This window comes from Musa acuminata, chromosome BXJ3-4 (genome assembly GCF_036884655.1).
Source record: "Musa acuminata AAA Group cultivar baxijiao chromosome BXJ3-4, Cavendish_Baxijiao_AAA, whole genome shotgun sequence".
Classification (NCBI taxonomy): Eukaryota; Viridiplantae; Streptophyta; class Magnoliopsida; order Zingiberales; family Musaceae; genus Musa; species Musa acuminata.
In genome coordinates, this window is record NC_088352.1 from 6117258 (window position 1) to 6141094 (window position 23837).

General features: G+C 35.4%; 1 protein-coding gene across 10 annotated transcripts in view; it reads right to left on the bottom strand.

The window, feature by feature from the left end:
* Positions 1-16397, bottom strand: part of LOC103980908 (U-box domain-containing protein 51) — a 31607-nt gene extending 15210 nt beyond the window's left edge. For 6 of the 10 annotated variants that reach the window (XR_010495929.1, XR_010495928.1, XR_010495930.1 and 3 more), the window contains exons 1-10: positions 16151-16396; positions 13684-14060; positions 13369-13572; positions 11560-11751; positions 11172-11431; positions 9538-9663; positions 9262-9336; positions 8086-8181; positions 6875-6961; positions 975-1095 (exon numbers count right to left, since the gene is read on the bottom strand). Coding sequence is in view for 6 of the 10 variants with exons in the window: in XM_018825461.2 (XP_018681006.2) it covers positions 975-1095; positions 6875-6961; positions 8086-8181; positions 9262-9336; positions 9538-9663; positions 11172-11431; positions 11560-11751; positions 13369-13572; positions 13684-13929 (1407 nt within the window). In the remaining 4 variants the exon portion in view is untranslated. Of the gene's footprint in view, positions 1-974; positions 1096-6874; positions 6962-8085; positions 8182-9261; positions 9337-9537; positions 9664-11171; positions 11432-11559; positions 11752-13368; positions 13573-13683; positions 14061-15824 lie in introns of all 10 variants that reach the window. The other 4 variants (XM_065148372.1, XM_065148371.1, XM_009397434.3 and 1 more) reach the window with 3 other exon arrangements.
* Positions 16398-23837: the final 7440 nt, after the last annotated feature.

The following is a 23837-nucleotide window of genomic DNA, read 5'->3' on the forward strand; positions in this document are numbered from 1 at the left end:
CTCTATTCTCCTCTCTTCTCCTCAGATAGTAGGCATTGAGATTTAAGGAGCATCGCAGCAGCCCTGCTGTGTGGATCATCACTAGAGAGATCGTATATCTTCTTTTACATATCTGCAAGGATTCGGGGATATATGATCTCCCTAGGTAAAACACAATCTTTCATATACGCAGTTTTTGGTTTTACGGATTTTGCGCATCAATCTTCGCACGACGACAAACATAATTTATGGGAAATTTGGGGATTTTTATTTTCTGTTCTTCCGCTGCATATATGATGTCGTCCCTAGATTTTCCTACAATAAGGACATCTTCCACTAAGGCATCTTTAAGAACCTCGTCTCTTATATCTCCTAGAGAAGCTATAAGAAACATCAGCACAACAAATATCCTGATACTACACAGAAATAACGCCTATGACGATAAAGAAGTAAATATAAATGTAGCCTTGGAATAATACAATATGGAGCAAGTCAGTGGAAAAACATTAAAGAGTTCGGGTAAGATAATACAACAGCAGATCCTTAAACAATAATTGCCCTTTCATCGGCATATGGTATGTAACAGTTGCCATGTTATATCATAGGTCTCATACCAACTACCACAAGCACATTGACTAGAGTGTGCTGCTATACCTTTGGCATGACACAAGTCGCCTCATAATATCTTATTGTTAACATAAATGACAACAAGCATGAAAATCTTAACAAGATTAGAATGGTGGAATTTGAATAGCACTCGCATATGTGAATCATCAGATAAGATGAGATCCATATGATAATAGAAAGCCAAGAAGATGAGAAATATGTATTTGAGCTCGATAACACAATGCATTATCAAATAATGTACAACAATACATATCAGAGTGGTAAAATCTTGCAACGTGTAACTTTTTATGACAACATGGTGTAAATGATGAATAAGAATGTAAAAACAAGAAGCAAGCATTAGAAAACCTAGGAACTAGGATACATACATTACTTGGTGGATCATTCAACCTGCATTTATCATTCATAGAGAATGAGCCTGAACCTTCACCATCATGATCCCTTAAGAAACGCTTTTGTTTTAGAGCTTCATTCATTGCTCGTACAGCCCTGGAAAGGAAGTTCTATAAGAAAGATGAAAGACTATCAAAACATGAGGCCAAAAGTATGAAGATTAATATGCACAATCAAGCAATGGTATATGTTTCACACAAGTAACAACTAGAAGAGCAATAAATGTTTTCCCATAGAAAAAAGCAAAAACAAAATCGAGCAGTTGCTGGAACATGACAGCCATATACAAAATATTATCATCCAAGAATTCATAATGCATAATGCAATAACTTGAATTATATAATGTTCATATGCTTACTGCATTCTATAATGATGTTACATACAAAAATTCATTAGCTTATTTATTCCAAATCAAGGACTCAAATAGAACTTTTTTATTTTACTTGTTCACATTGTTCTAAAAAGAATGTCTAAATAAAACATGCAAACAGAATGATGTGCCTTGGTTAACTAAGAGTGGTTTAATGAACATCCATAAATAATTTAAAGGAGTTCTAAATGCATATACATGACAATACATTTCACATTGTAGAAACAACTACACTGTATGATCAAGTATGATGTTTCGTTCATATTATCAGAAACATTTACAAGAAAATCTTATATACAATATGAACCAAGAATGCAATCTTGTACCGGTTTAATCCCAAGTTGGACCAGTAGGTACCCACAGGTACGTACCGACATATTGTCACGGACTTAGTTGTTTTTGCCTAAGTCGTGCGGCACCTTTGCGTGTCCGTCCGTAAAGATCAGCCTCCCCGAAGCCTCCCATGGTCCCTTAGGACCCATAAAAGAGAAAACGGGTTAGAGAAAATGCCTCACTTGGGATCCACAAGCAAACATTCCAGGAAACACTTCATAGACAATGCAAATTACAAACAGCCTTTACAAGCTCTGAACAGTTGCACAACAAAAGGTCAAAATGATCCATTACAGATCGAGAATCTCTCACAAGTGTCCACATGACACAACCTTTAATTTACAAGCCTAAAGTGGCCACCAAACCCAACTAAAATGGGACTATTAAGCCTTCGGTTGTCCCTCTACATACTAGGCAAAGAATAAACATACCAAAAGACACGGACATACATAAGCATTACATCGAACATCCTGTTTAGAAGTTTGTCCGTGGCATTCTCCCCCATTTATTCCTTCGACGTCCTCGTCGAAGCCTTTACCGACACTGCAACTCCTCGCCTTTGCTGAGTCTTCAATCTTCTGCTCCAGCTGCAATGCGCCTCCTGACTCCCAACTGCTATCCGCTGCTGTTTTTGAGTAGTCGAACCTTTGATCCGCTATGCTGCTTCAACTCACCAATGACTTTGACTCTGGTGTGGGATTGGCTGAGTTGTATTGATCCTTGTTGATTCCTGCAGATCCTCCAGATGAAGGAAAAGACCATCCTTACTATGCGTCAGTCTCTCAAATGCCTCATGCTGCTTGAACTGGGTAGATGCTTGTTGGAGCTTTAACGAGCATCGCCTCGCAAACTTTCAAAGCTTTTGGTCCTTCCTCCACAAAATTTGCTCATCGACTTTTCTTTCACTTAGTTGTCACTTCCAAGTATATTCGCATCACTTCCGCTTTCGATTGGCATTCTGTTGGGAAATGAGGCGGATACTCTACTCTCAATAGCACCGATCACCAATGGTGAGGATTTGACAACTATTGTCTTCTAATATCTTCGAAGGGTCTTTGAACCTATGCAGAGCTCCTCTACTAGATAGATAAGAGAATTAGGGTACTCGGTTTCGCCCATTCTCTTAAGGGTTGAGAAGGCAAAGGTTACCTGACTTCGCCCGCCTCCTCGAGGTTGTACTCCATGAATCGAATTGGTTACTGGCCTTCGCCTGCTCTTTGCTCACACTTCTGAAGCACTTGAAGTGTTTGCACTCCTTGCGTCGAGTTAGTTACTGTGATTCACCTTCTCAATGCCATCGAACTTCTGGAATGCAGGAAGTTTTCACTCCAACTTGGAGTAATTCTCTCATAGGTTTGGTCGCCTCTGGAATTGTACCATCTTCTCCATCAACCCTGCCGCCTACTCCACTGAGTAGCAAAGGTACAGCACCGCGTACTGCCTGCTTCGTTCCTTGGTCATGCACTCTTGCCTGACCCGAAGTCCTTCACTTTCGGCTATCTTGATGAGAAGCTCATTGACACCGATCTTACTTAGTTCCTTGGCCTCTGCCCTTCAGCCTTGTCTCAGTACTTGGAGTTTGCCCCTGCATGCTCCACCTCCTCGGCCCCTTTCACGACCAAGCGCTCTCCCTCCATAAGAGCAAGGGATCAATGACTTTCACAGAAGTCCCGCCTCTACGGTACCATCGCGTTGCCATGCCCATGGCACTACTATCCGTCGCCTCGCATCTGCATCCCTTTTCTTCACAATCAGTAGATATACCTCTGTGGCACTCCTCCGAGTCCACCTCCATTCTAACTGATGCTTGATTTTGGATAGCTAAGTCTCTTTGGACTCGTCGTCGCTTCCTCGCCCCTTTCGACCCCCTGCTTCAACACCTCGGTGTTCTCCAAGCAAATCCCTTTAGTCGATGGAAAGACAGACTGCAACTCTCATACATGGCCTCTGCCATCACGTTGTAGGGATTGCATTGATTCTGTTCTCCTTAGCTTCCCTGGTAGCAACGTTCGCTTACTCGACCTTGTCCTCTGACTTGTCGGGCTCCCTTAAGCGAATATGAGCTCTGGAGCAGTCCAACTCTCCAACTGCTTCGATCATACCTCTGCATGATCAAGTCCCTCCCATGGGACTTATTGGTACTTGCATTCAAACTTTTTCCTTGGTGAAACACAGCCCCCATATGCTGATGACCAAGGCTTTCATCCGATGTAAAATTCGATGCACGCACGGAAGACCCGCCTCTGCGGTCCCATGGCCTTCACTCCTTGAATCCATAGCCCTTCTTGCCATCGTGTTGTTCACCGAATAAGAGCTTCCAGAAGCTCTCGATCATACCTCCGTATGATTTAGTCCCTCACGTGACTCATTCATGTGTATTACATTGTCACGAACTGTTCCACCACAATACGCTGCACCACCCTTCATGTGTATTACATCTCCATTGCATTCTGATCCTTGTGGGATGAACTCGAATTGTGATCCCTCCATGTGTGGCCTCTGCCAATACATCGCAGGGTCTCTTCCACCTTCGATTTTGTTCACTCCTTTAGCAATCGACCTTCATCCACCCACTCTTGGGTCACACCTAGATGAAGCACCGCTCTAGGACAATCCGTCGCCTAGTAGCTCCCGAAGTCCCCCGACTTCACTGCAATTAGTGCACCATTGTCTGGATCCTGGGCCTCTGCCACTACCAGCACAATTTTCGCTGCGCACCGCTTCCTTCATGGCAACTTGAATGGCAACACTGTGGCATATTCTTCAGGAGTACCCGCCTCCGCGTCCTCTTGCCCCGTGCCAAGACCTTCTAAACCCAACTTCGCCTCCACAAATTGAGTCGCCTTAGTTCCTCCATCAAATGCTTTTCCGAGATAAGGTGCATGTGCCCAAAAGCTCCCTTTGTCTTTGGCACCATGCAAGATGAGTCTGCTCCGTCAGAATGAAGGACCCATGGAACAACATGATCCTGCTCTTGCCTCTACAAGAGTTCATGTCCTTGACCTCTGTCCAAGGAAAGCACTGTGCCTCCGCTCCATGTTCTATCTTCTATGTTGGCTCCCTTCATGCAGCTTGGGTACTTCGCCAAGTTACACCCAAGTTGCTCCGCTCCTCATTTTTGCATTGAGTTGATGGTAGCCCTCGCGCCCACCATTACACGGGCCAGCCCTCCTTTGAGTTCGATCTCCATATCGACTCCAATTATGCCTTCATTTGTGTTGCTTTGGGTCGCTCCCCCACTTGATCTCGCAATGCATCCACCAATGCATTCTCTTGAGCGAGATCATACGACGACTCCTCGCCGCTTGGTCAGTCCATTGAGCTTCGTGGAGTTGTTGTTTGTTGAGGTACTCCTCAACATGTGAGGTCCGTCCCACATGATTCTCCCTCTGGAGAGCCGGGACTTATCCCTCCTGGATAATTGTCCCGTTGGAGCAACATCTCTCTTCGTTTCGGAGACCACCATCCCCTTGGACTACTCCGATTTACTGAACAAACTGTGCATTGTTCTGCCTCCTGCAAACGCACTTGCTAGATTGCGACTCCATGTCAATACAACCCCCCTTGCACCACTCAAGGCCTAGTAACATGCTGAACTCGTTGCACACTTCAGCCTCCTACGGACGTATCCTTCACATGCCGAAGAGAAAGTTTCAATGCTCCATGGCGCCGAGTTTCAGTCGCCTTGGGATGGCCGCGAACTTTCCATCGTCCGCATACAAGCCTATGTATGAGTACCGAATTCTTTGAGTTAGCAATTCCCCTCACCTCTGTGAGCTTTGCATAACTCTTTCGGTCGCTGAGCAACTCATTCCACCTTGCATGGTCTCATCCTTTACCAAGCGCCTCGCTTGCCTTGAGCACCATCAAGTATAGTTGTCAATGTTGAGTCGTAGCTCAAACTCAGCCATCCCAACCTTTATGCGCTCTGCATTCTTCCAAGCTTACCTGTTCTCGTGGTGCCTCTTGCGCGAAGGGTTTGTCATTTCTCTGAATGTCAATCTCAGATGTTCGCTCCTCCGAATGACTCATTTTCCCTACATTTCCATGCTCGTTTTCCCCCAAACGGTCGCGCGTGTGCTGATTGCCCTCAACGCAACCCTACTATGTCCCCCACGTTTGCATGCTAAGTGTTTCTATGAGTGCTTGTCCCGCTCTGATACCATCTTTCACGGACTTAACTGTTTTTCCCTAAGTCGTGCGGCACCTTTGCGTGTCTGTCCGCAAAGGTTAGCCTCCCCGAAGCCTCCCATGGTCCATTATGACCCATAAAAGAGAAAACGGGTTAGAGAAAATGCCTCACTCCAGATCCACAAACAAACATTCCAGGAAACACTTTATAGACAATGCAAATTACAAACAGACTTTACAAGCTCTGAACAATTGCACAACAAAAGGTCAAAATGGTTCATAACAGACCGAGAATCTCTCACAAGTGTCCACATGACACAACCTTTATTTACAAGCCTAAAGCGGCCACCAAACCCAACTAAAATAAGACTATTAAGCCTTCAGTTGTCCCTCTACATGTTAGGCAAAGAATGAACATACCAAAAGACACGGACATACATAAGCATTACATCGAACATCCTGTTTAGAAGTTTGTCCGTGATAATATGGCACTGATAGATACCAAAGATTCAAAGAGGAAAAAGAATGAAGAGGTGGCAGAGGAGGAGGAAGAAGGAAGAGAAAGGAGATGGTGGCCAAAGGTGAAGGAAGAGAAAGAAAGAAGACAAGAAGAGAAGCTTACAAAAGTGGGCAACGAAGGGTGACATCTGTCGAAGGTCTCATGATTAGAGCTGGGCAACCTGGATGGCAAGCATGAGGAGGAGATGAATTTTTTTCCCATGTAGCTGGACCGGACCGGACTATCCAAAATGGGCCTGGTCCATGTATCACCGATTCATGCCCAAACCAATATATACTAGTCGGTATGTACCCATTAGGCAAAACGGAATTCCTTGATATGGACACAGTTATGTTGTCAAAATAATAATCAATCTAGATATTTAATTCCATAAAATATTTACTATGTACTTGGTTCACAAATATGTAAAAGGAATAACAACAAAATGTGAAGATGAAAAGTGAAGGTGTAATAGATATACCGAAGTTTCAGGTACAATATATGCATAAAAAACAATAAATTGAACTAAAATGTACACCAACCTCACAATATCGTCACCAATTTCCGGGGTAAAGCTAATGCTTCTTCTTCGCGCCCTACGAGCATCAGATGTTGAAGCACCATCTGACCTGCAAGTGAGTTTGAGAACACTTGTAATTGTTTGGGTATGCTATAAGCATTTAGATGCAACTAGAAGACCAAAACACAATCAGTTCCCACACAAAAAAGCTAAAAATACAACAGACAACAAAGGTTATATTAAAAATAGTTAAGTCCCTCACCATGTCCAATATTAGGTTTGCTATGATAATATTTGTCATGGCTTGACATAATTAAATCACTAATTTAATAGGCTTGAGTCATTGGTCCAAAACACTTAAGTCCAAGTTAACAGTAATAGAACAATGCTTATCAAACCCTATAGATTAAGTCAATTCTCTTGCAACTACCGCATAAATTAAGTCAAGTTAATACTATTTGTCATGACCTGACATAATTAAATCACTAATTTAAGAGGCTTGAGTCACTGGTCCAGAATGTTTAATTCCAAGTTAATAGTAGTAGACCAATTTTATCAAACCTTACAGATTAAGCCAATTCTCTTCCAACTACTGCATATAGGATTAAACTCATGCAACACTCCCAGTTCACACCAATGAGAGTTAAGCTTACCATGTATACCCATGTAGATAGATTGAAGTAGAAGAGGGCATTGATTCAATATCCTGGTCATTAAATATGCATGTGCCGTCAAAGAAGTGAAAAGCATTATCTTAGTTGATAACCTCCAACTTCAACAATTTTCCCAATTTCTTCTAGTTGCACTAGTTGTCTGCCTAACTACAACTATGACAGTAACAACCTGAGCTATTAGTTCAGGTACTGAAGTCACAAACTAGCTAGAGTTAGTAGTGGGTGGGAAGGTGATTAAGTACTGAAGTCAGCATGTTTGATAAAGGTTTCACAAAAGCACGGGGGGTTTGACTATGCTCAAAGGCAGATGAAGGGCACGATAAAGCAGATGATAGAGATAAAAATCAGATTGTTTGCTAGTAAGTACATGGAATAGAATTCCAATGATCAAAGAAATATAAATCCCTAAGAACATAAAACTATCAAGCTGCACTTGGAAAGACTTGCAAGTAAGAATCAGACTTTACATGGTCGTGAATAATAGTCATTCCAAGAAAAGCTGAAAGAAAAATAATGAAGGAAAACACTAGAATAACTAAAGCACAGACAGCTAATGGACCTTGAAATGATCACGCCATCTGCATATTCTCTAAACAACTGCCTATCACCACCAAGCATGGACCGCCCTCGTGCTCTAGATACAGGATGTTCTGGACTGCAAGTATCAAAACAACAAGATGTAATGCTAAAGCTTTGTACTGCAAGTAATAACTAAATTTCAATGTCGCAAACATGCTTAAAAGTTTTCATAATCTATAGGGGGAGAAACAAAAAGAATATATTAATGAAAGTCACAGTCAATACAGTAACACCAAGTTATGTAAATGAGATAATTGTTTTGTAAGATAAGCATGCACATTTCCCATATGCAAATAATTATAGTAGAATTAAGGCATTTCAAAATTTAAACATTCAATCAGAATATATATTATTTAATCAATTAACTTGTCCACATCTGTCTATCAATTGCTCAAAACAAAAATTGTCCACAGACATGTCAGAACAGCACTGTGAATCTGTATTTGTGTCCTTCACAATCTCCAAGTATGCAAGCAGTAGGTATTTTAAGTCTGTTTACCGTCAGTTGTAATAGCTAGAATTATAGGGTTTACAATTTCTTAAATAACATAAAATAATTTCAAAACTTGAATCATTACATCAGAGATCACATGCCACAAAGATATAGATGTTCAAATGGTTGCCTCACTAATGAAAAGAGTGATCAGCACTTCAGGCTCTCCTACTGAGGATGTCTAATTGAGATACTTAAGAAGAAGAAAAGAGAAAACTCTTGAAGGACGGTCCTAATAAGCATACAAAATTTCAAGAACGTCCTCCTAAGCATACAAAATTACCAGATATCCAGATTCAAATGAAGCATAAATAACAAGCCTAGCAAAACAAACCCAGAAACACAGGTTCATTTTTGGTTATTTTCTTATATCAGGACACATGATTTAACAATCAAAGAAAAGGACTGTCCATGCACATAAAATGTCCAACAAAATCAAATTCATATAGAAATCCCAAATGTACACCAAGTCATACAACAACAACAAGAAAGCCATACACCAAGTCATAGCCTTAACTAATAGTGGAGGGAGAAACAAAAGTATAAGACGAAACCCCTTTAGAAAGGCATCAAGATGCTAGATTATATGAACCTGTACTTTGTACCAACAAGCATAACAAATTCACAGGAAATTAAAACCATATGGATTTTAACAACAAAAACCTTGAACTAGCAGTACGTCCACCAGCAACTTTTCTGCTGCTGCGCCTCCAGAAAGCATTTGCAATGTCTGGTTCACTATGTAATACATTCATTCAGCCATCCAACCAAGCAGAAGTTAAATAAACAAAAAGCAGACAACTGAATTTGATGTGATTAAGTGGAAAGAAAGCAAAAGATACTAGACAATATTAGCCTTAAATTAAGTTATAAAACAAGAATGGTGAAAAAAACGAGAATCAACGGTTGACCATTTCAATTTTCAACCTCAAATATCACCTTAAATTTCCCTCTGCAAAAGTTGTTGATCTCAGCATAACCCTGCGCAATGAGTGATCAAGTAGACTAGATGATATGTCAACTCTACGCTGATATGAAGATTGGAGATTTTCATAGTGCTCTGAACTGCCATATTAGGGTAAGGTGGTTTGAATGCATCAAAAAACATATGGGGCATAAAACAAAAAAAAGAGTAAATAAGGAAATTTTGTAATTTTGTATTGAACAACACTTCAAAATAAGGAAATAACAAGAAAAATGTTGGAAAAACGTTAGGTGCCCATATGTTTTATAAAACTAGTAAAATAGTTATTTGCTTCTACTTACAACAAAAAGACTAGTGTCTTTCTGTTAAAAACTACATGATATACTTCCAAAGCATAAAACAATTTCGACAAAAACTTTGAAACTTAGGAAAAAATTAGCTCCAGTAAATATAATTTAGATGCGAAGAACTTCCTTGTAAAGATAAGTCGGACCTTTTATAGGTTAAGCTCAATTGATGCAGGATCAAACCAACCATTTCCAGCAAGCATATTGTGGGCCAGAGGATATAGGAAATGTTAGTTATCATCACATAATCAACCTAGTCATAAGACAGGAAATACAACTGAGAGATCTCTGATGGTCAAATAATTGAATTATTCACAGGTTTCACAGGAATATTGTAATTAAACACAAAGGGTTGTTGGTTGGTTCACAGAATTTGACTTTTTAAGAGAGGTTAAGGCTGATAAAAACTGCAATATTTTCAGTTAATCAAAAGGTTCCAATTATTAGATAGTCTAACTATGCAAAGACCAAGAAGGAAGCAAAGAACAAACCAAATAATCCATACTGATGTTACATAAAGGATTCAACAGTCTTGAAATATGAAGGCAAAAATTAGTGAACTGATTAAGGATGATGCAAAAATATTAAAGAAAAGTGTAAGTCTTCAGAGAGAAGAATATAAATGGAAAGAGGGCTTATGTGGAGATTGAGAAAATTCATAGAGAGGGTAAACAGGCAATGGAGACTGAAGATAGAGCATCCAAACCTTTGTAGAGAGATTTTCAATAAAAAATAGTACAAGCACATTTACATTTCAGATAAAACATAAATAAAGAAATTAACAGTATGGCAATATCTTAAAAAATACCCACTAATTCCCAACTAATAAGCTCAACTGCCACTCATGAAAAATACTAAAATAGTAATGATAATATTCATAAGACTGTAAGATATTTAGTCTCAGAAAGTACTATAACTCGAGGGAAAAGTATTCATCCTAAATAGTTCAGAAAAAAATCCAATTAACAAGTTAGGTTGACTTGTTTGAAGCTCTAATACCCCATCCTCCATCTGTTGGTGCCAGTTTCATATGAAATCAAATTTTTTTAGATGATTGCATGAGAGCTGGGAAAAAAGAATCCAAAGGTGAATAAGTTAAAGTACTTCCCAAATAATTGCGAAGAAGAAAATAGCAGGGCAGTGATACTTCTTTTAGTAGGCTACAGAAGCATTTTACATCATATATTTGGCAAGTAGCCCATGGATAAATATATGCTATTTTATAATGACAGCACCAGAGACACATAACCAGAAAAAATAACCATGAAGAGGTTGATATCATATCAATGTAAATATCATACCCTGCAGCCTCCACTTTGTCAGAGAGCCCATATAATGGACTATTGGGTTCAAGGGGAGAATCACAAGAGTCATACTCAGCAGAGTCACTCTCCCCTGCTGCAGAAATATGGGATATAAAGATCGCCTTGGTTGAAAATGGAATTAACTGTCCAGGATAGCGCATAAGATCGACAAGCAGCTCCACAGAATTCAGCACAACTACCACAGACATATGCTTGAATGAGTCTATGCATTCGACACCACCATCACTAGGAAGACCCTGTATATATACATAATTTGACAAAATGACAATTTAAGTAGGGCTAAAATTTGCAAATCCATGTAGTATATATTCATAGTTCAATGTGTGAAGATCAATCTAAGCACACTGCAATGTAACATTATTACCACCACAAGTTTGCTCTCAAGACCAACAGCATCTGCCAAAACTTTAAACAAAATTGCACGAGGCCGGCATGATCCCTGCCTAATCTGCCCTAGAAGTTGGATACCTTTATTATCCATCAAATGAGAAATATCATCTACAGAAGCTTTTGCAGGACTCAGCTCTGAATTTGGACGCTTATAGAAGTCAAAGACCTGATTTTGAATCAGCAATTAAGCACAAGACCAGAAATAATGATGAGGATAATTTTTCTACTGAATAATGGGTGGACATATTTCATGCTTATATTCAACTTACTGTAGATGCAACAATGTATATTCTGATGTCTATATAAATGTCCACAAAGGCACAAATAGAACATAAAACATGCTTTAGCAAATGCACGCATAACCAGGATTATATTTCTTAAATGTGTAAAAACTAAATCTAATGGTTTGGTCGATTTCACAAAACTAACACCTTTCCTTCTCTTAAACATCATCAATACAACCTGACGAATTATACAGAATGAGATAATAATAATCTAATGACAAAGTAGACTAGCCAAAACATCATTATTTAGTGGGATAAATTAATTCATATAATATTCCATAAAGTACTTCTCTCCAATCTCAGTGTATGGTGTGCAAAGATATAAAGGTTTCGATATTCAACTATTCATTGCTATGTAATTTGACATCATGTTAGTTGAGACTTGAGCCAATGTATTTCTACTAATTTTTCTTGCACAAATATATTGTTGCGTATTGTGGAGAGTAATTTAATATGGTTAGATCTATTTTATTTAGAAAAGGAGTTACCAACTTACCATAAGTTTTGGGATCTTATTAGGAAAAAGGTTTTATTATGAAATGTTGTTCCTTTGTGACCCAGGAGACCAAGTTTCAAGTCAAAGAAATAGTCTGACCCACTCTGGCAAAGCCTCGTGTATCGGGTACATCCTTTTATTCGGGAAAAGAGTTTTAGACCCATGGATGTGTCTAGGTTAGTTAAATATAGTCGTAAAACAAAAGTAAACCTCTCCTGCAAAACTTTGATTAAGAAAATCCACACTTTTACCTCGGTTTTGAGAAAGTTATTTCACAAGTGAAATGCTACCAATCTTTATGTAATCATATATTTTCTTTTTATTGTGTTTATTAATAAGTTATGATAAAATTCTTATGAAAGAAATGATGCATTTTTAGGCTGCATGGCCTTATAGCTATCTTCCACTGTCTTTGACGTGTGTTGCTTACGGATTCTAGTATACTTCACAATTTCCACCATTCCTTGCACTCCATCAAATATATTCAGTTATCTTTAATTATTTTGTTGTATCAGTGCAATTGCCATACATAGATTTAGAGTGTCATGACACTCTATTTTGCATAAGTTGGTAACAAGACAAGTTAAGAAACTCATGAGGTTGAGAAAGGTGTCATCTGCCACCCTTCCAACCTTAAAATTTGCTACATATCAACAATGTGTTCATCGTATTTCCAAACTCATCCTTTCTAATTGTGAAATTTTACTTTCCTGGACTACAAAATTTCTATAAGTCAAAAAGTGCAATTATGAGATTGATCTAGAATGACAACAATGTTCAATGTGAAACCAAAACAAATTTGGAGATCGCCCAAAAATATCAGAGCAGTTATGTATTACAAAACCTGAAGGACCACATCTATGTAACAAAAAACCACAACTAATGCAATCTGGTTTAAAGTGTTTGACTGAGTCAACCCTTGATAATTTGTTGCACGCTAGTTGGGTGAAAATGACTCTTTTTTTTTAGGATTGCCAAACTAGGAAGAGTAAAAAGAACATACCAAACCAGCAATCTTTTTTATTACTAAAGCAGGGTTCGCATATATTCCTTTCACCATGGCAGCACTTAATTGCTTCAGCATGGAGAGTTTCTTGTCCCTTTCTGCATCTACAAGAATTATGTCAGCCATGGACATTTCCATTCCAAGAGAGAAAAGCTCATCAGGAGATGGAATAGTGTCAAATAGCTCCTTGAGTTTCTTATCCTGCATTAATTAAAAAAATAAACTTTTTATTGCTCAAGGGAATCAAAACAATTTAAAGAAATAATAGAGATAGCAAATTAAAAATATCTGGTAAATGATTCTATTTCTCACTGGAATGATAGAATAGAAGCCATTAGGTATCAATCCTGAAAAGGTTCCAGTGGACCACAATATTTGAGAAGCAACCTGAGATGAGTGTACAGCTAGCCTCACATCACTTGCAGATTCTCCGGTAGTCAAAGTTTCTTCTCGTGGGGCCAAAGAAACAGAATTTAAATTTTCTATAAGATCTGAAGCCCACCAAGCAGCATTAGAAGTTCCTGGTTCAGATTGTGTTGAATCACCTGACAACTCCATTTTTCAGAAAATATAAAACTGCCACTCACTTCTCACCCCATAGAGGAAATTGGGTACTATATAAAGAAGGACCACCAAGAAGGTCAAAATACTTTTTCTATTAAATTCTCTTCCTCCATCATTCCTAATGTCTACAAATATAATAAATCTGGGTTAGGCAAAAAGCTCAAAAAGCATACAAGAAACTGACAACAATCTGATTATCACATGTTCTTGATCCTAACAAAAAATAAACTTCATCGTGAGATTTGTAAAAAGCAGAAGTTGCATCATGCGTATAAGAACTTACCTTATCTCTTACAAGTTAACCATTGTGCTATGATGTATTAGTATGAAAGTAGAACCGAAATTGGCATTTAAGTAGCTAAAAGACTTCCAAATGTTATTCTACATCAGATGTTACGCTTTGAAATGATCAATATTTACCAAACTTTGAGATGGATTTCACTATTGAAACTAAAGCCATTCGAAGTAAAAAGGATGTGCAGGAATTCTAATTTTCTAAGATACAAGATCACTAACCAAACAAAAATATCCAAGCATGTGCATTCAGCCATCATCACTTCCATAAAACTAATACCAGTGCTGACAATAAATGAGATATAATAGCGCAACGCAGAAAATATAAAAAGAATTTGCAAGTGTTGCAAAAGAGATATCAGGTATTTCTACAACCAAAACCATCGCAAAAATTAAATTATATAGTTGGTCACAGAAATCCACAATAAACAAGAACTCTTAGTCATCAGTTGAAAATGTGGTGTCTAAATTAATAAGCACCGGAAAATGACAATTTTCTAAGCCATAAAGGATTTCTTTTTTGGTGTCAGGATGAGAAAAAGAATAAAGGATTTCTTTAAGCTTTTCTTAACATACCAATCACAAGAAAATCAGCTTTTATAGGTCTGAATAATCATGTAGAGCATTCTGCATAGTTTCCATATCCAACATAATATTAAAATGAGTATCATAAACTCAACAATGCCACCAAAATGACAGCAGCAAAAACAGTTTCAGTCTTGTTCTTAATCTAGGGAAACTCTATATAATTGCTTGTTTATTTACATGAGATTATACTAGAGGCCAACTAGCCTTTAGGTCTCAAACCCCTCCAGCCCAAAGTTGACTTTGCCAAAAATCTAGCAATAAGTTTAGAGGCTTGAATAAGATTGAAGATCAATGGTAAAACAAAACATCTTGATTTTAAGTTACTGCCATAGTGATCAATCATTAAGAAGTCTTGGAGAAAAAAATACTGCTACTGACTTTCAAATAATGAATGATTAAATCATTAGCACATAAGTTTTAGTACATATTGTAATTTAATGGATCCAAGTTTAAGAGAAATTCAATCGAGCACATGGAGGGCATCTTGGCCATTGTCAGCTTCCAAGCAAGAATCAATCAACATAGTCTGGCACAGACATAGGCTCACAAATATAATTGACTGCATAAGTCTCCCAAGTTTCACCTAATGCATAAAACCTAAAAACAGAATAATATTTTTGGTGACAGTAGTATATATCAGAAGCAAGTACAATCCTTATTGCGTATGCATGGAATCTTATCAGGGTTTCTAGAATCTCCTGTAACAAGCACTGTCATTTCCCTGTGACGTAACCTACATCAACTTACATGGAAGAATTCCAAGTGTCATGACCAGGAAAGTTTGTGATTACTTATCCAGAGAATTCATAAACTGTAACGGGTTGCAGCCATTGCACATTCTGTAAGAACGAACAGATACTGTTGGCCATAAAAGAAACAATGGTTTTGAAGGCTCTGACGTACGGTCAGCTCTTTTACAGATAAGAAACAAGTGATCACATGCACAAGCTATAGAAAACAGCTTTTAATTGCTAAATCACCACATCTCGTAAAATAATATTTCTTACCCAAATCAGCTATCCCTCCATGTTTTAGTGAACCATGCGGTCATGGACAATAACATCAACCAGGGTGCATTATCAAATGATTTACCAAAACAATGGTCATCAAACCTCCAACATCGGAAGGTTCTCAGAGCACGATTCTCCTTATCATCAATCAATCGATGATATCTCAATCTTATGCTGCCCTCCTCGAGGAAATCAAATCAAATTCCAAAGATAAAGCGAGTAAAGAGCCAAAATACCTCATGGTCGTCAACACAACTCCAACAGAACTCAACCAATTATGAACGCATTGGAACAGAACCAGAATAGAACCGATGAAAACACACCTTCGATCAATCCATCACTGGCTAACGAATTCGCTCGTCTTCCTCAAATCCAATAAATGGTCACGAATTCAGATCTTGGACGAAGAAACCGGTTAAGATCACGGATCTAGATCTCCCAATCCGCACGCCCATCGAAATCCGGAGCCCAAATACCGAGAAGAAAGAAATCGAAGAGAACTAGGGCATCAACAGAAGGCGAGAAGGTGAGAAGGATAAAAATATGATAGGAAATGAACGAACAAAAGAAATGCGAAACAGGGGGCGTTGGAAGTATTTATAGCAGGCTGAGAAATACTCGATTTATTGATTTATAGTAAATATTCTAATTCATTTAATTGGGGGGCCGACGGGTCCGCCCTCTGCTCTAACAGCAGAACGTTAGATCTGATACGAGCGTAGGAACAAGTTGACGCATAAAAGTATGATGCGGGAAAATAAGATCATCGATTTGGAAAAATGGACGGTGATCATAACATAACGGCACCTGATGTGTTTATCCTAACTCGCGGTCGAACGTGCAAGAACCCACGTCGTATTACTACCCGGTTGGAAACGTTCTGAGGCAGCGACAGGACCCGGTGGGTCCATTCGCTAGGGCCCATCAATTTGGCCGATCACCGATAAGGTACGTCGCTATCGCGTAGGAATATGTTTCTGATTTGGAGCACGACGTATGAGGACCAAACAAACCATTATTGTGATTCGCTCACATCATATGGTGCTCGTTTACGGTTAGTTTAATGGAGCGGAAGATGCATGGAAGCATCCCGCGTCGACCCCACGCATTGTATTTCTGTTATTTATGTCACGCGATCTGACACAAACTCTCTCTCTCTCTCTCTCTCTCTCTAAATAAATAAATTTATTTATTTATTTATATTGGTTTTACATATTTATTAACATATTTACCCCTCAAAAAAATTAATACAAGATGCATATTCCTTAAAATATTTATACCTTGCATGTGTATCTCTTCAAATATTAAGTCACTTATATATGTCACTTCAATTAGCATCAGCTTAACCGTTGTTACGGGTGACTATTTAAAAATTGAATTAAAATACCTATAATTCTCTTTGAAATTCTCATAAAATTTAAAATTAAAGGATTAAAATAAAATAAAATAAAATTATATGAATAAAATCATATTATTTAATTGGCTTAGTTGGTAAAAACCTTAATGTACTAAAATTAATGGACAGATAAGTAATTGTAATGATCGACATAAAATGAGTAATAACTATGTAACAGAAAAGTAATACTAGAACTGTAACCGACAAAAATTAACTACAATGATACTTCCATTAGTTGTTGGGATATGTAGTAATATAAATACTGAACATAAATTGAAAGAGTAGTCACCAAAATCACTCATTTTGGGTATGTATAATTTTATTGAAGGGGAAACGATGATCGCATAGCACATCATTAAATGATATAAAAATAATAATAAATGATATAGTCCAAATATAAAATTTATTTATTATGGATCCGAGTTTGAAGCCAACTTAATTTCAACGTTGGTACTCATCATAAATTTAATGACCGAAGATAAAAAGGATTTGATATATCAAGAATTTGAAACCAACTCAAGCTCAACATTTCAACTTATAGCAAGTTTGATGATAAAAGACAAAAAGTGTTCGATAAGAGATTATATAAATATGTCGAATTAAAACCTAAGTTAATAAAGTGGAGAATACAATATATTAATATATTATGATCTTTATATAAATACGTCTAATTAAAATATAAGTTACTGAAGTGGAGGATTCAATATATTATGATCTCACGTTTACTCGAGAGGCAAGGAGTATAGAATGAACTTTTCTTTTATAGATAGTTTAGGTAATTATTATTGTCACGATCTAATATGATAGGATAATTGACTTATCAATTTAGATTGATCTAAACTATATGTTAAAATGTTTAAGTTAAAATTATTAATAGTATATCCTTCAAACTTTTTAAGTATATGTTAGTGTTATCTATTTGACGTGAGACTAATTAATATATTACAAACTCTTCCATTTAAGAGCGTGACATCCTCGTCAAGGCCCAAGATAGCTCAATTAAACTTTAGCATGATGCATATAATGTGTAGCCCAATAGTAGTTCCACATCATGATGAGTCATTTGACTAGGCAATTCATCTTCTACTCGAGCCTTCTCATCATGCTCAAATATTAAGTCGACTTTGATATACAAAAAAGATATCACATTTTGATTTTTTTTAATTTTTTTTTCCTATAAGATAACATCTTTCTATAGGAACATTAAGAACCATTTAAATAATTATTATTTTATTAATATATAAAAATTATTAATATTTATTATAATTTTTATTCATCAAAATAAAAGTCAAAAGCAGTCTTAAGCTTCATTAAGAAATATAGTATTATAAATTTAAAAATAAAATTCAAATTTGATCTAGTGTTACTTGAAGATTACTTTGAAAATAAAAAAAACTAAGCGAAGAAATTTTAGTAACATTTAGTAACTCTTATAAATCAATTGTAAAATAAATACACATCTAAAAGTAAATCATCTTACTAGTATATATCAAATACATGATAGAGTACTTTTCTAATAGTGAATTGAGAGGCTTTATCAGTTTATGTTCTCTGAATAATGGATAGAGTCGTGTCTCTCACTCGTTAAAGTGGAGACACATTCCTCGTAATAACGGATGAAGGAACTATCTAGTCATCATGTTTGATAGCCTGCTAATCCTCAAAGGGAATCATCTTACTTGCCCTTGATAGAAAAATAAAATCATCTCGTATTGTTTATGTTAATTAGCCCTTAATGAGTTATACCCGTACTCAATTAGTCTAATTGAACTTGATTTAACTATAACCTAATTGAATTGATCTCTGATCCTCATTTACCCTTAATGAGTTATCCTCATTTAACCATTTTGGAACATCTTATATTAGTATAATTTAGATTGAATTTTGTTCGATTTAGGTTAAATAAGCTTGAATAAGTCAAAATGATTTAGAATCACCTTGAATCAAACTAAACTAATAAAATCTGATTTGACTTAATCGGAATCAAATTAAACAAAATAAAGGCAATGAGCCAAGCTACATAGAATTAGGCTAGGTTGGGCCAACTGAGATTGATCGGCCAATATCCCGTAAACTAACTACACCATATTAAGATTGGCCGGCCAATATCCCGTAAAGTAACTGCACATGACTACTCATGTTAAGTTAGGTTGAGCTAATCTATGACTTGGGCTTGATCTATTAGCTAGGCTTAGTCTATCGATTAATTTGTAGGCTGAGCTTCGCCTACTAGCTAATTTTAGCCCAAATACTAATTAATTTCATTAATTTTAAATTATAACATAATAAAATTCTAATTAAAATATATAGTAATTAATAATGAGTCATTACAATATAAAAAATAACAGTAGATTAAAAGGATAAAATTACATAGGTAATAAAATAATATTTTGTAATTAACTATTATATAAATATAATAGAAATCAAATTTTATAACTAGTTTCATACAAATTTTAGAAACTATACATACCATGAATAATTTTAATATATTGTAATCTAAAAATAAAATAAAATTTTAAATACTTTAAAAAAATAAAGAAAATATTTATTAAAAGAAACAGTGGAATCTACCTCTTGTCAACAAGTGTAACCATTCATTCTTTTCATTACTAGGCTTAGCTTTACGAGGAACAAAAGAGGATAATCACTCCCCTTAAATAGGAGGAGGTGAGTTATCCACATAAGGTAATAATTTTTAAATTTTTAATTTTTTAAAAATTATTGACAAAAATAACATCATCCAACTTAAAATATTAAATATTCCTTTTCTAAATTTTATTTAGAAGAAAGAAAATTTAATAATCATGGCTAAAATTGAGGGATTTGATTATTTTTTTATGATATGATAGCATGGTTTAGGGCATATAGGTATTTGGGTTCTAGAATTATTTTTGACCATTGAGTATCTTTTAACCTATTATAAGAGTAATGGAGTTAATTAAAAAAGAGCAGTGGTCTTATCACTTGGGATACTTGTGGTCATAATACTACAGTCCTATGGACTCGAATAGATGTTCATCCAAACCCTAACCTGGAAGTTACTGGTTATATACTAGCTTTCTTGCCACTATAGAATGTATATTATGCTTCAACACCTACCAATACTCTAGATGATACACATAAGTCCTTAATAATATTAAGGCTGCTTTTAAGTGTTAGAAAGAGCAAGATGAAGCTTAGGAGTGGAATTAATATTTTAGATAATTTTAAGAGTATGAAACCATCTATTTTTTATGGCAAGCCAAATCCAACATTTGTTGAATGTTGGATCCATCAAGTGGAGAAAACATCTAGAGCTAGAGCTATTATATGCAAAAAAAAAAAAATCAAAAGATGTCTTTTGCTTCTTTTATTTTGGAAGGGAACAAGGATATTTAATAAAAGAAAGGAACGAGGATATTTGATATATCTCAAAAGGAAGATGTTAGCGATAGGAGTCAATGTTGCGACTTAGGAGTAATTTAAAAATATATCCAGAGCAATTCTCTGATTCAATCTACTTTGAGAAGAAATAGGAGTTTTTTAATATCAATCAAGGAAGTAGGATTATGATGAAATATAATCATTATTTCACTAAGCTGACTTGGTTCTATGCATATATTGCCTTCAATGAGCATCAAAGAGCTTGTCACTTTGAGAAGAGACTTCATCCATTAATTAGAAATCGAAAATGATATTTTAGTGTTGCGCCATCTATGCATAAGAGATCACATTCTAAACCTTTAAAGTAGGACAAGAACGGACAATCCAAATATCAGTAGTCAGGAGCTCAAAGTAACCAAGTTCTTATAATATGTTATTTTTGTGGGAAGATTAATTATTTTTCCACCTTATACCTCATGGGGCAATGTGTATACTTCTTTTATAAGTAGGGCATATGTCAAATGATTACCTACTAAAACAATATCAACGTCTATGCACTCATGGGACAATAATAAGCAGAATATAAAGGGGAAAGTGTGATGGTCTATGCACTCACTAATCAAGATATTGAAACCTTATGATCTAATATTTAATGTATAATTATCCTCTATGGAATGCCTACTACTGTGCTTATATATTTTAGTTCTACGTATTCTTGTATATCATATTGTTTTGCTACGAGACTACATAAGAATCCTAAGACGATGAGTAATACATTAATAGTAGCAAGAACATATATTTAACAATTGTATTGTTATTATTAAAATTCATGATTTGCTAGTAGACCTTATTCTACTAGAATTTCGAGACTTCGATGATATCTTGGGTATGGACTAACTTTCAATGTATAATGAAAGTATCGATTAACTTTTAAAAGATTATTGTTACTTTTTCACCTATAGATGAATTATCATTTCAATTTATTGGGATTAAAAAAAATCTTCTATTATTTAGTGCTACTTAACTATTATTGAAAGGATATAATGTGTTCTTTACCTTTATTTTTAAAGAAGAATACGAGAAGTCAATATTAAAGAATATCCATATTGTACGATATTTTTTAGATATTTTTTCGAAAGACTTACTTATACTACTAACAAGGTAGATTGAATTTATAATTAATCTTCTACCTGGTATTACATTTGTTTCTAAATCTCTTTATAAAATGATACCAATTAAGTTGGAGGAGTTAAAGAAACGATCTATGCATCACCTTGGGGTGCCCATGTCTTATTTGTGAAGAAGAAAGATTGATCTATGTTTCTATATATTGATTATAGATAACTCAACCTATTGATCATCAAGAATAAATATCCCCTTCCCCGGATAGATGATTTATTTGATCAATTTCAAGGTATTCAGATATAATTTAATATCTGAATATCATCAATTGAAGATAAGAGAAAGAGATATATAGAAAACTATCTTCAAAACAAGATACAATTATTATGAATTCTTAGTAATGTCTTTTGGACTCGTGAGTATATCAGCTACCTTAATGGATCTTATGAACAAAGTACTCAACCCTTATCTTAATAAACTTATAATCGTGTTCATTGATAAATACCATCTCATGATAGTTTCAGAAGTCCTAAGATAACAGAAATTATATGTTAAATTGAGCATGTGTAATTTTTAGATCAATGAATTTAAGTTTCTTAGCTATATAAATAGACCAACGTCTATTTATTGACCACCATAAGATTAAAGTTGTGATGAATTGGAAGCAAGTTTCTAATATTTCAAATATCAAAAGTTTTTTTGGATTTGGGTAGATATTATAGAAGAATTATAAAAAAATTTCAAAAATTTCAAAAATTAAAAAAATTAAAAAAAAATTCAAGAAATTTATTTACGATGATAAATATCAATAAATTTTTAAGAACTAAATAAGGTTTTGTGGTGTATGGTGATACTTCACTTCAAGAACTTTGATTGTGTTTAAATGCAAAATGAGAGGGTAATTACTTATGCATCTAGACAATTAAAGTCTCATTAGAAGAATTATTGTACTTATGATTTAGAGTTTGCAACTATTATTTTTAATTAAAAATTTGGAGGCATTATATTTATGAATAGATTTTTAAAATATTTATAAATTATAATAATCTCAATGATTTAAATATGAAATAATGAAGATGGTTAGCTTTTCTAAAAGATTATAATTTTAATATTAACTATCATCTTGGGAAACCAATATAGTTAAATGCCTTGAGTAGAAAGCCTTAAGTCTTATAGCTTATATGAATATTGAAAAGAATTTTATGATAACAAATTTGTTAGATATAAAGCTTGAACTTTTATGAGACAAATAAATATTTTTTGATATACTTGATGACACAATTTGATAGAAAGTATTAAAGAAAGTCAAAAGGAAGATGCATATCTTTAAATGATAATTAAGGAGATAACTTAAGGATTTAGACCAGAATTCCTCTAAGCTGAGGATAGTTTTATTATATTCCATAATTGACTTTGTGTACATGAGAATCATCTAGTAAATACATAACTGTTAGAGGAGGCTCATAGATTAAAATTTAATATTCATCCCGAGATTACTAAGATATATTAGGACTTGCATCAAAGTTACTAATGGTATGGTATGAATAGAGACATAGTATGGTTCATCTCTAAATGTGTAATTTATTAACAAATAAAGATAAAAATATTAAATACCTGTGAGAAGATTATAAAAAGTTTTAATTCTTAAATGAAAGTGGAGCAAGTCACTGTGAATTTTATCATAGGACTATCGAAAGGATATGATCAAATTTGGGTTGTAGTTGATAGGTTCGTTCACTTCCTCCTTATTAATAAAAATATTCCTTAGATAATGTTAATTAAAAATATTTTTTCTCCCTTACATAATTTTATATTTTTAATATACTATTATTTATTATGTACCAATGATTCAATATTAATTATTATAAATTTTAATTATATAATATTATAATTCAGAATTGAGGGAATTGATTAATATTTGTATCAAAATCAATCAGCAGCTCAAGTTGAGACTCATCCAGTAGACTAAACCCAACCAACAAGCTAAGCTCAATTAGTAGACTAGGCCTAGCTCAACATGGGTAGTTATACAAAGCACGTAAGACTAGTCCATGAACTATAGGCTGTTTAGCTTAGTATATGGTCTAGTCATGTAAAGTGCACAACACTAGTATATTGGTTGCCCAACT